Source organism: Anas platyrhynchos, chromosome 1 (assembly GCF_047663525.1).
Source record: "Anas platyrhynchos isolate ZD024472 breed Pekin duck chromosome 1, IASCAAS_PekinDuck_T2T, whole genome shotgun sequence".
NCBI classification, from domain to species: Eukaryota; Metazoa; Chordata; class Aves; order Anseriformes; family Anatidae; genus Anas; species Anas platyrhynchos.
In genome coordinates this window covers 151849683-151865586 of record NC_092587.1, presented here as the reverse complement: position 1 = coordinate 151865586, position 15904 = coordinate 151849683, and the positions used below count along the sequence as shown (strand labels likewise).

At 37.2% G+C, this 15904-nt stretch overlaps 1 protein-coding gene across 1 annotated transcript in view; it reads left to right on the top strand.

Moving 5' to 3' along the window:
• PCCA (propionyl-CoA carboxylase subunit alpha) overlaps window positions 1-15904 on the top strand; it is a 279424-nt gene that overhangs the window by 112066 nt on the left and 151454 nt on the right. The window contains exons 13-15 of the mRNA XM_027443682.3: window positions 8215-8358; window positions 9833-9907; window positions 15152-15220. Coding sequence (XP_027299483.1) covers window positions 8215-8358; window positions 9833-9907; window positions 15152-15220 — 288 coding nt within the window. The remainder of the gene's footprint in view (window positions 1-8214; window positions 8359-9832; window positions 9908-15151; window positions 15221-15904) is intronic.

The following is a 15904-nucleotide window of genomic DNA, read 5'->3' as shown; positions in this document are numbered from 1 at the left end:
AATTATGCAAATTTCTATGTCTGTTTTCATGTTTGTGTAATCTCTAATCAGATCACTGCAATCTTTTTACTTCAGATACAGACTTCAGAATAAGCTCGCATAAAGCTAACTAAACCACCTCCAACACTTTCCACAGTTTGCTGATTTCTCCCCTCCCTCCCTTTGGTACATGTCAGGGGTTTTCCAGTGTTTTATGTAAGTTATTTTGCAGTAATTAAGAATTATATTGCTATCTTTTTGGGGAACTCTTTGGAAATATACCTTTTCTGCCAAATAGTTCTGCAAAAAAGTATAAATAACACCTTACAGAAAGTTTGTACTTTTTGTACTAAATGTTGCTGCACTGAAGTATGAGCCTGGAAAGCAAAACAAGTTGGTGAATCAGCTCCGTTGTCTGTTGTAAGCTACATAAATCTGTTACAGATGTTTTAATCCTTCCAAGTGATTCAGCTAGAATGATTTATTCTCTGCTGTTGGCATTGTACTTTATGTTATCTGCTTTTCTGTCATCTTTCAGAGGCTAGCTGATAAAGCACAAGATTGGGTAATTGGATAGCAAAACTCGTTATTTGTTTTTTACAAGAAAATGTAGAAATGTCTGCCCTACCAGCTACAAGAGAGCTTCCTGTATGTTGTCATTTAGTGCACTTTTGGAGTGGTTTTCAGGCAGCTACCACTGTTAAACTGCTGAGGCAGACCAGATGTTGAATATCTGATTCTTTATAGCTGCTCATGCTGTGGTGTGCTTTGTGTTACCTAGTTGTCATCAGTCTAATAAAAGGCAGTCATAATCCAAAGTAGCCAAACAAGAGCTTTGAAATAAATAAAAAGTTGCTGACCCCTTAGCCTTGATGGTCTTTCTAACTACCACATTGTGTCAAAATCTCCTTCTCAAACTCCCATCAGAAATGCTCGCTTTCACCAGAAAAGTTGAGTTTTTCCAATGAAAAATGGAATAAAAACGTTCCTTCTCTACTTTATATGAAGAGAGTACGCAGTCTGTAAATAAAGAATATCTGTTAAGATATGGGTGTGCCGTGTGGTTAAACTTCTTAAATGTGAATCGATTGGTGACAGCAAAGGAAAAGCATCAAATATTCTGGAAATGATTGTTTGTAGTACCTTGAAATGAGAAGCATCTCTCACTGGCTTGAGGAAAAACTGAGAAAAGTGTGATGACTGGTGTAAAGAGAACAGTTATCCTAAACACGGTTTGTACGTCTGTTTCTCAGATCTGCTCCCAACCTTCTGCCTCCCTCACGTGTTGTGTGATTTAAATAACAAGGGAGCACTCCCTTCCTCCTCAAAACATAACCAAACTTGCTTAATCTGATTGAAAAGATCGTTTGTATAGACTGTATACAGTCTATAAAATTCACTGCAGCGGAGTGGATAGGGTTGACAGTGTTTTCTCCTCAGGTGATAGTTTGAACGTTTCTGTCGTGACTTTTTAGGGAATAAAAGCTGCTTTTGTAGAATATTCTATTAAAGTGTTTGCAAGAGGTTTATTAAAAGCAAATGAATGTGTCTGTGTTCTTATTTTACAGTTAATCATAGTCAGAGTGTTTAACTATTTTATGTAAATGTTTCATGGTCTTTAAAGTAGCTTGATTCCAAGGCATAAGGTAAATAAACTTCCATATACCCATACATTATTACCATATTAATTTTGATTTTGTTGATTTCTGTTAATCAGTTCTGGTGTTTTCATAGTTCTTGTGTTTTCATCAGACTTCAGTGACACCTTTAACTGTTATATTCTAGAGCTTTGTCTTTGTGCAAAGCTGGCAGTGCCTGTTTTGAAGAAGAGGAATGATTTTTGAATGCAACAGTTCTGTCCCTCTCTGCCTTCCTCTTCTGTTTATCCATTCATGAAAGTATAAAAAGAATGGTTGGAAAATATCAGAGATATGTAGAAATCCTCTTGGTGGTTGTTTGGATCCCCAGCGACCTTAACTCTTGTTTCTATCACTCTCCTCATGGTATCTGTATTCTGTTGCACATCATTAGGCAGCACCTGCTACACGTTTGCTCGGTGAAGGAGAGAAGTGCTGGAGAATATCACAGCTGCACTGTATAAACAGAAGCAGCAAAATACAAATAGCAAAGCGATGAGCTCAGTCTGGATTGCCAGATAAAACCACGGAGAGGTGGTGGCTTTGGTATCCATAGCGGACCCATGGGATGGTGAGAGACGGTTTTGTTGTCCTCGCCTGCGTAACTGTCTGGAGGATGAATTGTGATAGGTGGGAAGGAGGGATGGGAGCAGTGAAAGGGGCTGTCAGTAGTTGGAGGAGTAGGTTTCTACAAAGTCTGAATGGGGGGATTTCAAAGCAAAGTCTCAAGTGACTGTTTCTGCCATTTGCTCAGACTCTTCATATTTCTTAATACTGGAATCTTGTTTTACTGTGACACTTTGCTTCAGTCATTTTAAATAGGCTAACGAACAATGTCAGATGGTAAAGACTTTCAATTGCTACTAACCTGGGCTGAATTTGAACTCCTGACCTAAAGGTGAAAGGTCTCTTATCCCATTACCAATCCCCTAAGCCCACCAGAATCCATTCTGCACACAGTTTATACCAGCTGTTCATGGCCATTTTTAGAACCGAAAGAAAAGGTGATTTTGCTGCCAAACAACACTTCTTCACACAAGAGGGTCAGCCGACAACAGTTAACCAGATTTTTGCCACATTCTTGCCTCCTAATGCAACTTCCATTATGTAGCTACTGGTTGTCTGCTTTTCAGGCTTTCCAAAAGAACTACAGAAAAGCATTGCTAATTGTTGTTGACAGAAGAGAACGACATTGTTTGTGTAAGTCATTGAATCTGAAAGATGCCATTAACAGTGCTGCCAGGGCACGGAGCGATATCTTAGAGACAACACTACCATGTAACTATCAGAATACTATTTAAAAAGTAGAGAAAAAGGAGGCTCTGCTCCATTTTTTTTTATAAGTAGAAGGACAAAAGATCACTCTTCAAACGGTACATTAGTTTCTTTCCTTTGCTGAATTTGATGCAAAGAAAATGCAAGAATGGCTGCAGTGTGACAGGACCCATCCTGAATTAAGTACTCTGAGAAGCCTTTAATGCTACAGCTAAATATTGTCAAAGCAGACCTAGCATCTCTAAAAAAAAGTGTAAGCAGGTTCTGTTGGATGCAAGTTTCTCTATTTTCTTAGGTGAAGCATGAGTGAAAAGGAAATTGTGTAGAGTTAGTGAGTTGCAAGATTTTTTTTGAAGTGCAGAAGCTAATTGAGAAAGTAATGTTGAAATTGCAAGCTAAATAGGCTGTTGATATAATGTGTATGTTGTTTAAAACACAGAAAAGACAGATTCAGTAATTGCAGGCTACGTAAGTTGTCTTACCTGTGTCTGTCCAGTGCAGTAAGGAAAGAAATCCTTGCAAAACAAAAGTTGACAGAACTGAATCTATTATTATTGGAAGATAATTTCCTATGAAGAAGTGGATTGATTTTTTTCAAAGTCTAATATATACTGCCATAAAAAATTAGTTGGTACCAAATGGCTGCACATTAGTTTTTATTTCTGCAACAAAACTCAAACAGAAGAAGTCTGCCTCAGCATCTCAGTTGATGGAAATTTTTGTAGTTCTTGTTGTATTCATTTATTTGATCATAGTAATAAATCCAAATGTAAACAGCAACTAGTATTATATACTGTGTCTACAGAAGATGACAACATAAGAGATTTCCTGCATTTCTGTGTGCTTTCCATTCAGTCTTTACATCAGCCCAAACATTCTCTGCTCTCCAGCAACCTCTCTAAAAAGATTTTTTTTCTATACATATCCCTAAACCCTGTGTACTCTTGTGGACTTCTGCAGAGGAACTATTCTGCAGAAAGATGATGTGACCCCAGAGTGCTCCTGCTCATAGCAGTCAGAAAGCTGGCACGCCTGAATAGCAGAACATGTGTGCACCTCTGTTGCTGTTCACTTCTCCAAAACAGAAAACAGGCTCACTGAACTAGCAGGAGCTGAAGAGCATCTGTAAGTTGCTGAGTTTGGGTCAATTGATACTGGGCTTGGAGTAGAAGAAAAGCCCATGGGATTCCAGGTGAATCATGTTTCCTGGAAACTGTGGTGAATGTTGAAAGTTAGCTTTTAGATTATTTATTTGAATGTAAAGGAGCATATGACACCAACAAGAGATTTAAAACAGTAGGAACGGCACAGACTGTAGTTTTGGGTGTACTGAAATTTAGATTTTCTTGGCCTCTGTGGTCTGTTTGAACGCTCCAGCTGACGTGCGAGTAAGCTGATGCCTGATGCATACAGGAGCAAGAGTGCAATCTGTGAAAATACCAGTAAGTGCTTGCTATTAGACCTGAGTACCTTGCTGGCAATGAGAAAAACTGTTCTCAAAATACTCTACTGGATATGAGGGGGGGGGGCAGCTACTCCTAATTTACTTCTTAACTCAAACTGTTTGTAAAAATTGCATCACTGTTTTGATAGCTGTGGATGAGCCTCCCAGTATGGGAAAACTTTGACTGTAGGCCATCACAGAATGAGACACGAATTAGCAGTTCTTCTGGGAACTGATGCTAATTGGACTGTCATGTTTGCAGGTTCCCCTAGCTTTTTAGTGCATGTTTCACCACCTATAGTCTGGGATTTGTTGCTTTTCACTCACGGACTTTGCCACCAGTGCTGCCAGTGCCCCATGATGTATGAATGGGAAGAGTGCTGGGAGTCGAAAACTTGTAATGCTCACAGGGAGGTGATTGCTGTGAGGTGTCTGAAGAAGAGCAGATCCAGTACGAAGGGATGCACTTTCCCTTTACCTCCTATGGATGTTGCAGGCCATAACAGTTTTGGCTGTATGGGCTCGTGAGCAGGATCAAAAAGTAGCATTCTTCAGAGCATTGGCTTTGTGTGGATCTCTGGAAGTGGGGAGTAAGACATATTTTTGAGGAGTTGTGTACTGCACTTAAGTAACTTCTTATATTAGAAATTGTTTTTGTCCAGACTTGGTATATGTAAAAGGGCTGGTAGTAAAGGTGCTATTTTTGGCAGCTAACTGTGTTGAGAGTTATCACTGATCAAATTTTCTCCTTATCCTCTTGATAATAGGGACAGCTGCCTTGATATAGCTCTGATCTGTAGATTGCTTGCGGCAGGCATGCCTGGTTTTGCCCTTTGTGTTAAGGCCAGTGAAAATGTGTGAATTTACCCGCTATCGCATAGCCATACCTCCATTGGCTCTTACCTTATTGACGGAGGTTGCACTGGCAAGACGTTGGCTCAGCTGACTACGAAACCCGAGCATGGCCCAAAGCTAAAGGAGTTGATCGATTGCGTGTGATTCAGCTCTGTTTGTGAGCATACTTTCATCTCTTTAAAAATTCACTCCTTGATTTAGCATCCATAAAATGGCAAGTAAAGGCTTTTGAAGAAGAGGCATAGAATAAAATTAATAGAAGAAAATACAAGCAAAACAAGAATGACATCTAAAGCAGAAGGCTGCAAGGTGAAAGAGGAAAACATTAAAGGCTAACTTCTGGTAGTGATTCAAAACCAGATTCAACAGTCACCTTGGTTAATAACTGCAACAGTTATTCTAGAGCTTTCCTAAGCACGGGATGATGAAGTCTGTACTTTCTTTTTTGTGAGGGGAGGGAGAAGAGTGGTCTTATTTTGCTTCTTCTACCCCCATCCTTCCTTGCCTTGTATGAGATTAGAGTTTTAATTTCAGATCCTGCAAGTATCTCTCTGTGGGTGGATTCTTGCACCTCTAGAACCTCGTTGCAGGGTGCTCATTGAACCAGGATATGGCATTACTGCTTTTTTAATGTCCTTTTGTACTATAAACTGAAGTGTATTCTGTACATTGCTAAAAATACTATACTCCCTCCCCTTGCTGAAAGAAAAGTACAAATATTAAAACAAGTGCAATTTGAGCTGTGAAACCTATCTGAAAGATTAGCTACAAAAAGTCAACAAGAACTTCAAGGTTAAAATTTTTCTACCCCGTTTGGGTTATCTGATGGCATTAAGGTATACTGAAATATATTTTAAATTATTTTGCATCCCTACGTTTTCCCTAAACAGCATTAGTTGAAGCGTAGTCCTAAAAGAAAGCCAAACATCTTCTCCCCACCCTCAAAAAGACTTCAAAAAATTTTGCTCATCATTTTCTAAACGCTGTTTTCTGTGCAGACACAAAGGGAGTATTTTGAAGAAACAGAAGAAAATATTGACCAAGTCAAAGATCTGTATTGAAGAATGGATTAAATAAATGTTTGTGAGTCATAAGAACCAAACAACAAAAATATTTTTCTTTCCAGAAACATTCCGTCCTATTTTGATCATCAACAATAAAACTGAAAACAACAATGAAGCTATTGAATCTGGAATGCCACTTGTAATCCAAGAAAAATGACAGTATAGCTAAATAATGCAAGTGTCTTTGGTTAAAGTAAAGTAAGAAAGTGTTATATTTTAATTGCTTTTGACATTAGAATTCCAGAGGTGTTCAAAACTCAAAGGTGATTTTTTAAAACTTTAATTCTAAGATAAGAGAGTAAGTTCTATTATCCAAGTAATTCACGTGCAATAAGAAACTTTCTATTAAAACTCTAAGTTAAACGTGAAGTTTCTTTTAAAAAATCTCTAAGTTTTAATAGAAATTGAATTGCTTCAATTTAACACTGCAAAGTAGACACTGAGATGTTTCATAGATTCCCAAAATACTGTTATTAAGCTTGACATACTGGAGAATATCATGTGTTAGGTGGGAGCAAGATTGAATCCCAAAGGTATATCCTTAAACTGTATAATCAGATTCCCATTTCAATGTCACTTTTATCCTTCAAAGAATAGGTTCTTGTTTCAGTGATGATTTGTCATTAAAATTATGTCAAAACGTCTTAAAATGTTGTTGAAACTCTATACAAACTCACAGCACACACAGGGCTAATTATGGATGCCATCTGTTTATTTTTACCAAGCTTTTTTCTTAAAGACCAAAGCATCATCTTCTTCTGATAAGCCACAAGATTATTCGAATGACTATAAATGTTTTCCTTATACCAGTGTACTTGAAGGAAGAAAGACACGTGGTTTGTTCACTGACCTTTTTCTGTGTCACAAAATGTATGCAATGTGACATCTCGTGATAGAGAAACCATTGTGAAGTGCATTTTCTTAAGGTGCTTGGCTCTTGGAATGGAAACATTTAATAACAAAAATGGCAGGTCTGTCATCATTTTCATAGGGAAAGTCTTAAAAGAGGTGTGTGAAGAACATGCTTTTAACATGTGAAGGTTACTTTGATCTATATGGCGTGTCTTGCATTCTGGGGATGCTTTGTGTTTTTTCAGGCATACATCGACTATTATTTCAAGCTAGGAAATGTATTCATTCATACCCCTTCGCATTTAAAAGGGAGAAGTGTGTGTGTGCATGCGTGTGCGCGCACATGTGTGCATGCTTGTACGCACATGCCTGGGTTAGTGTGACCGACGGGTATTCCCATGACAGCATCATCCAAAGCCGTTAGCAGCAATTTGCTGAGAGAGCAGAGTGACTCTGCTGGTCCAGCCCAGCTATTGTGCATGCTAAGCACTAAACAGATAAGTCTGGAGGGGGGGGGGAAAAATTGAAGGATCCATCTGCTCATTTCTGCTACACTGCGCTGATGTAAGATTACGCTAATCTGGTTGCTTGTCAGGACAGGTTAGTGAAAGCAGGCGAATGGGTGAGATTTAGGGTAGGCTACTTCTGTGGCGAATTGCGAGTGGCTCCCGTACGTGCCGTGCTAAGTGTAGCAGAACGGGTTGATTATCAGCTACTTCGAGATTCTCGGTTAAAACATATTTGTGGCTAAGGAGCTAGTCTTTTCAAAACAAGGCTGAACAGAAGAAGCCTCTAAAAGAAAAAATATCATCACCAGGTGCTTTGAGTTTGTAAAATAAATGGGAAAAAAAGCCACCTCTTAGGTGTTTTTCTTTTGTGTACTGTTCCTAGTTATTGTAATCGAATTCTTTTATTTTGAGGTGTTTTCTTGCAAAGGATGATGCAGGGAGTTTATCAAGTTTAATATTTGGGGGAGAAAAAGACCAAGATGGGAACGTATTTTTTGCCTGGTCTAATTTCTTGTTTATCTGCGTTTGTTTATGGCGAGGGATTTTTTTTTTTTTGGTCGTTTTTGTTACCTACTGACTGACAGTTCTTGACCTTGCAGGTTGAACATCCCGTCACAGAATGCATTACCGGCCTGGATTTGGTCCAAGAAATGATCCGTGTTGCTAAGGGTTACCCTCTCCGGCACAAACAAGCTGATATTCCCATCAACGGCTGGGCGGTTGAATGTCGAGTTTATGCTGAGGTAAATGAGTGGTAATGGGGAGGAGGGTAGGTGCTTGAATTGTACAGTAATAATACCCAGGTGTGGACGGACGCCAAGGTGAAGTCAAGGATTATCGTATGAAAGTCGTGATTTAAGACTGCAACATCAATGGTTGAAGAGCCTTTGTAGAGTTTTTATTAATTCAAAATACAGCACATATTTTGACATATATTTTTTTTTCCCCAAAAATCAAAATAAAAAATGGTAAAAGTACAAGTAGCTAAGATTTATTCCTAAGGACATTTGTTATTTAGTTCGTTTAGTTAGTTTAGTAATGCAGTACTGGCGTTATTTGGTGCAGGTAATTAGTGTCTCCAGATTTGTTAGTTTGCATGCTTGAAACTTCTTGACCTAAAAAGACAGTTGAAATTGGATGGCTTAAAGAATTTTTATTGTTTTAAGCGATACAGGGTTGTTGAAAAAGTAAGTTATATGTCTTCTGAGACTACAGTTCTTTATAGGACAAGCTTTCAAAGTGGTGCTTGTCTGTCCGTCTCATCTTAAAAAAGCTGACTAAAATATAAAACATTTTCAGGCGTATTTAGTGCATTTTATGGTAGTTAGTCTTTTTGCTCTCATTTTTGATGTGTGAAAATCAGGATTTGCTCATTTAACAAACTGACATTCAGCTTCCTTCATTTTGTTTTAAGAAAATCTTAGGCAACTATACTTTTCAAAAACTGATATTTTTTCATCGTTTGTGGCCCTGGACTTTTTATTTTTTTTCCTTTTCATGACATACGCATAATCTTCAACTCACTATACTGTTTTCAAGTAATGTGAACTATTTTGATAAAGAATAGATATTTGTCCTGTGACTGGCATGGAAGCTCTTCTAAGTATGAGTAGGTTTTACCCTGGAGTAATTGATGCTTGGGCTTTCTTTTTATCCAGCTTATTTATAAGCGTGTGGGAATCTAAATAATGGATCCTATTACTTTGCCGTGAGATTGGTTGTTCTTATAGGCCATACGTTTATTTGCTGTCTTATTAAACTTACATGGGCGTTGCATTATGTAAGACGTCTCAAAAGGCATAAAGATCAGTTTGATAACTGAATTCCTAACAGCACTTTATCTTTGGATTTTTTTCCCTTAAACTCTCTTCTCAACTCCACCCTTTCTATGAATACTTTCCCATCCTTCTTCCAAGGTACAATGTGGCAAATGAAAATGTGGTCTTTGTGTATTTTGGTGCTCTACTGTTGTGCTACGTATGTGTTATATGCTACTTTTTTTCCTGCTTTTTGGCTGCAATGCGCGAAAATTTATGTTTCCTTTTTTTATCTGGAGTCATAGGGGTAGTTTGAACAAAAGTAGCTCAACACAAGTAATTCTGAGGTAGAAAACAAAGTTACTGAAGCAGTTGTTTCTGTTAGACTTCACGCTATTTAATCTTATTTTCTTCACATCTGTAAAAGTTTAATGCTTTCTCATGTCGAATTTTATTTCAGGACCCCTACAAATCTTTTGGCCTGCCATCCATTGGTAAACTGTCTCAGTATCAGGAACCGTTGCATGTGCCAAGCGTAAGTAACTTGGTTTTCATAGGTACTGATTTTCATAGGTACAGCGTTAAGGGTCTCATTTTTATAGACAAGGACTATAAGTACTCAATAGCTCTTTAAATCAGGGTGTTTCTTCCAACTTTTTAGGGATGGAAGGTCACAGCAATACTTATTTATCTGAAAAAGTGTTTAAACTGTTTTTAAAACCAGTTTCTAACTGGCTTTAAAATGGATTCAAATTGAGTATATCAGGAAATCAATGTATGTTAAAATATTTTACTACATCGTATAACTTAAACTGTAAGTTTTTCAAACATGGCTCAAGTGAACATACCAGGATGATTAGAAAATGACAGTCAAATGCTGGGTCAGCTCTTTAACTACAGACAACTGTGAGAAACTGCCAGTGCTTTCTGTTTAGCTTTGTAGACTTTGAAGAGCAAATTTGCTACAGTGATTATTACACATTTCAGGATGCAGTCTAACTATATAGAATGGCTATTTATCAAACAGTGTTTTCTGCTACATGAAAAGAACAAGGAGACTGTCATTGTGTAAAATCAAGGTAGGCTAAGTCATAAGTGCACATATATATGATGCTGTCAGTGGAATTGCAAGGCTGTACCATCTGTGAATACAATTATTCAGTCAGATTGCTTGCATGGAAAATAATGAAAGATTACAGGAGAAATCTTAAGTGTGGAGATGTTATTGGATATATGATTTATTTCACTTCTTAAATTGTTTTTGCCCATGTACTTTCCGAAGGGACCTGACCCTTTCTGGTCTTCAAGGCTTCATGCTGTGTTCAAAGCCTGAAAGCAGAAAAAACCTGTAAAGATCTAAAAGGCGTTATGTGATCTTAAAGAGGAGATGAGGGGAAAAGGTATCATTGGATGTATCTAAACTTTTTTTTTTTTTTTTAAATGAAACAAAGAGTGTATTTAATAAGAATTGATAATGAATACTCCAGTGGTTGTTAGAAGTTTTCACCATGTTGTAATAGCTAACAGGATGTCAAACATTTTGCCCTTGCAAGTTTTTGCAATTTGCAATTTTCCAAACGTGAGACCTGTTGAAAGTACAAGTGATAATGGACAAACTATACCCCCTACAGTCTTTGTCCCACCAAATCTTTCTTCAATTAATGCTGCAGCAGGAGTTTTATGTAATAACATTTGCGCTTGCGAGCCATCCATACAAAGAAAAAACAATTAAAATGCCTTAAATGTTCTGCTTACTGCTGTTATTTGCTTGTGTGAATGTTGCATGTCAGCTAAATGGACCACGGAATAGATAAAGTGATTGGGTGCAGGAGAGTGCACACTAAGCTTTGTCTATCATTATTGCTGGGAGCAATCAAATTGATGCCAGCAGGACAGTAGACGCGTTGACAGCTGTAATTATGTATCTCCATGGTGATCACTTTTGGCCTGTCATGGAGGCCCATGAGTCCCCTCCCTTGCAAGCATTTAATCAGATTGGGCTGTCACTTGTCAGGTAGACAGGGTGGGCTGGGAGTTGGGCTTAGGGGAAGAGGTGAATTGAAAATGAAGGGTGGGAGATGCCTGATCGCTTCACGTGGTCCGTCGTGGTACCGAAGAAAGAAATTTTAATTACGCTGGAGGCTTCGGAGCAGTGGCTTGAGGAGCTCCTATGGAGCGTCTGGGCTGTTCTCTTTCTGTTTACTACTTTCGTATTATTAAAAATAGAACAGCTATTTTTATTTGGACACTCGTGGTTTGGTGTCTTAATTCACGTTTTTCTGCCACTGTTGAACTAATTTCTCTCCTGAGAGTGTCATGCCACTAGGAACAAAATTAACATGACTAAAAAAGTTCTTTACATGCCCATCGTGCCACAGTGTTTGTTTTCTACCTTTTAGATTGTAGTGTTGTCAACAAGTTGGATATCGAAATTAGGTCAGACCTGTTATGTGTTACAGGAAGTTCAGTTTAAGACTAGTGCGTTGCCAAATGCATTTTCAATTCATTTCTTCTGTTTTTCAAGTGAGCTGTGGTGGGCTGTGTGCCCGTATTTGTCAGTTTCTCAAGTTGGGAAACTACAACACATGAATGTGGGAGGGTTTTTCCTTATCCATAGGTAATTCTGTACTCGTTCATTTTGTGTCATATATTCTGTAACTTTCTTAGAACGTGGTACTGAGGAATATTAAATTTTTTCATCATTGGTAATGAACCTTAAGATAGGTAACCACAAACCCCTATATCATTATGATTGTGAGCATACATATTTAATACTCTTACCCAACATCAAAAACATGCTGCCATATCTGAAGAGCTCCAGCCACCCTTTGCCAGTATGATCACAAGTCTGTTCTTTTAATCACTCTTGACAGAAAGAAAGAAAAAAAAACCTCTCAGGCTCTAATATAATTAAGAACTGGGAAATGCTAGAATTCTGTATCCATAGGTGAGTGGAATTTGATGCACTAAGTTTAGTGCAGGACTGGAATGTAGATTTGTACTTCCTGCCCTCTTTACGATTTCTTTTTTTTTTTTTTTAAATCTTTATCTTTCAGTTTACTGTTCTCATAGCATAAAAACACATAATGGTAGTATAACATCAGTAAAAGTGTTTGGGACTGTCATACCAATGAGCTGTAGGGTGCAATAAGATCTTGAACCATAGCCTTTCTTTTGTATTTTAAATACTGAATAAAAGAAAGGAAATATATTAAGTAGAAACATATGATGGAGTTTGATAGGTATTGGTATTCTCTATCTACATAAGCACATTATAATAAGTATCTACTGAATTAGGGTTTCTTTTTCATCCAATATTCATTACGTTCTGTCACACCATATAGTTTATAAAATCACCTACTGTTACCAGGGTCTGAGAATTTAAGCACTGCCAGGAGAATTGAAGATGGGAAATGTATTTCTTTTCTATCTTCTTTTTTTTTTTTTTTTACTCATCCCAAGTTTATTTTATGAAAATTAAACTTCTACATAGGACTGCAGACACTTTTTTTTTTTTAGTAAATTCTGCAGCTGATTCTGAAGAACTTAAAATTTCTTCTGTATTTTTTCATTTTTCAGGATATCGTACTTAAGAAAAAGTGTAAATGGTATAGTGGTGTGTATGTGGTACACAAACAGAAACATTGGGCAGGCAGAGCATGTAGTCAGGAGCACTAGAAACCTTACATTAATTTCAAGGCCTGTTTAACCGGCTTTACTGTGAGTCTGAATTATACGCTTACTGTGTTTTTTTCTTTGTCAAAATATGACACACACATATAAATTCTTATGTATGCATATATGCATGTTAAAGCACCCACAAACACTTGTATGATCACTTTATAGGTGCTGCTTTGGACACAAAAGTCACAGTATAGTTCATTTATGTGTGGAGTGCATATGTCTTACCTTTATGGTTTATATACATGTTTACCATGTATTCCAAAAATATACTGCAAGGAAGGGATTAATAGTAGATCACAGACTGAGTAGGTAAATTAATTCTTTTTGTTTGAATGTGAGAATATATGCATTGACTTTTTATATATAGGCAGATATTCTGGGAGAGAGGATGGTTTAAGACTTGCAGGAAGGAGAGTTGGTAATTAAGCTGCATATTTTTCTGTAGTCACGATATGTCTGAACTACCTTCTCATCAGTAGATAATGTTATGTACCTGGAATGGGCAGTGGGGGACCTAGTTAAGTGTAGATAAAACACATTCAGATAAGATGTAATAAAAATGATACAGAAGTGCTATTGCCTTTACATGTAAATAAGTATTTTGTAAAAACAAACATAGATGTACAATAAATAATAAATATGAATATAAAAGTACAAACATACAAATTTATAAATATGTGCCTTTTTTCTTTCTTTCTTAAATGAAACCTCATAAAAACTGATCAGACGGTGTTTCTTTCTGAAAAACATGAGTACACCTGCTAGGGTATCTTTTTATGTCATTTGGATAATAAAGTCATCATCGTGCCCTCATGTGGATTCTGTAGACAAGAGGTTCTACATGTGGTCCCCTGATAATTGCCTAAATTAAAATATTAAAGGCCTAACAGCCGTTGCGTTGACCTTTTTCTGCCTTACTGCAGACAGATGAGCTGCTGTTTATTGCAAAGGTTCCTTCCCACAGGTGAAGATTTAAGTGAGATTCCAGGACCCTCTTCCCTATCCCCTTTACAATGCCGTATATCAGAGCCCTGCTGTTTCAACAGCTTTGATTAGAGTCTTCCATCCCCAGAATGCATCTATCACAGTGCTTTAAAAATATTTCAGGTTCCAGTGCTCAAAAGCAGCAGTTTAGTAAATATTTCTTGCCCAGGAATTGCTCATTTAAAACAAAGTTTTCTATGGCTAACCTCATTGCTACAGTGATGAAATCAAACAGAGATGAAAACAAGAATCAGCAATATACTAACTAACTTGCTGGCTGGTTAACAGCAATCAGCCTCTTCAAAAGAAATTTTTGAACTTGTGTTATTTTTTTTCCATGAATATTGCAGAATCAGAGCTTTAATTGGGGCTGTGTCCTTACAAAACAAAGCCATGGAAAAAGCTGTGTAAACATTAAAGCCTCAGGGGAACAGCAGCAACAGAAAAAAAAAAAAAAGAAAGAAAAAAAAAAGGTTTACAGTTGAGAGGGTGAGGCAGAGACGGAAAGTGTTACAGACATGAAAACCACAGGATCAGTATTCCTATAGAGCTGATAAGCAGAGCTCCAAAGTTCCTGCTGAATACTCCTTAGTTGTATTCCTCCCGGAGCCTTCAGAAGGTCTATAGTGGAACGTGTGGGATGTGATTACATGTGTACGCAGAAAGGGTGTGATTAGAAGGGGCATCCTTCATGCCAGGTGTCAGTCAAAAATAATTACAACTATTTTATTACAGTGATTAAATCACAATTGGATACATTGAGCATTGAACTTTAGAGTGTGTAACACAACCTAAATTGTTAGATCAAAATTAATGTGTTTACCGTGCATTCTAGGAGAACAAAAAAAAGAATTTTGACCATCAGGTGAAGATTGCATTCCTGTTTGTTTTAAAGGACAGAATAACTTGCAAGTATTTCTCCTGGTGGAGAAAAAAGCTCCCTCCCCATCTTTTCAGCTTCTCTGACAACAAATTATTATTGTAGCTTTTCAAGGGAAAAAATATACTTGATAAGTTTCATGAGTGTTATACTTTAAATCTGCCAGATATGTTTTATCACAAGTTGAATTTTTTTAATGTAAAAATTATTTTTGCTTCTTACTTTTCGAAGGTACGCGTTGACAGTGGCATACAACAAGGAAGTGATATTAGCATTTATTATGACCCTATGATCTCAAAAGTAAGTTGATTATTTTCTTAATAAATACTCTGAAGATAAGAAACACCAATTCTGTAGGCAGATCAGTGAAGGAAAATATATTAAAGGATTGGTAAATCAGTATTTTAAAGATGCTGAGCATAACATGCCTTGAGGGAATATGGAAGAAGCAAAGGAAGATACAGAATAGAGGAAGTTGAGTGTTACTTGTAAACAAAAAAATATCTTTTGATACAATAATTGTTTGTTTTGCAGTTTCTGATTATTAAAAGGATTCTAATTTAAACAGAAACATGTACATTCAGACTTGGGTGCTGCTACTCTATCTTTAATGTAACCTAGCTAGGCATTATTTTAATAGTTCTGGCTACCAAAGAGAAGCAATGTGATACATGGTTGAAAGTCTCTCGCACTATTCTTATTCATCAGTAATGTATTGGTAAAATTAAACTCTGACTTTATAGCCAGATTGTCAAAAAAAATCACATTTACACCTTAGAAGTTGGTTGGGACATTCAGAAGTCAGGAGAATCAGTTAATGCTCAACCTCTGCTCTAATCTTCTATGCACCCAAGGAAGAGAGAGGGCCTGTTTAGATGCTTATCCTGGTATAAAGTGAAGGTGATTGGACTTCTTTCATAGAATGGGTTAAGAGATCTTAGTTTTCTCTTGGTGTTTGCCTCTTTCTCTTTGCCTCTGAAGCAT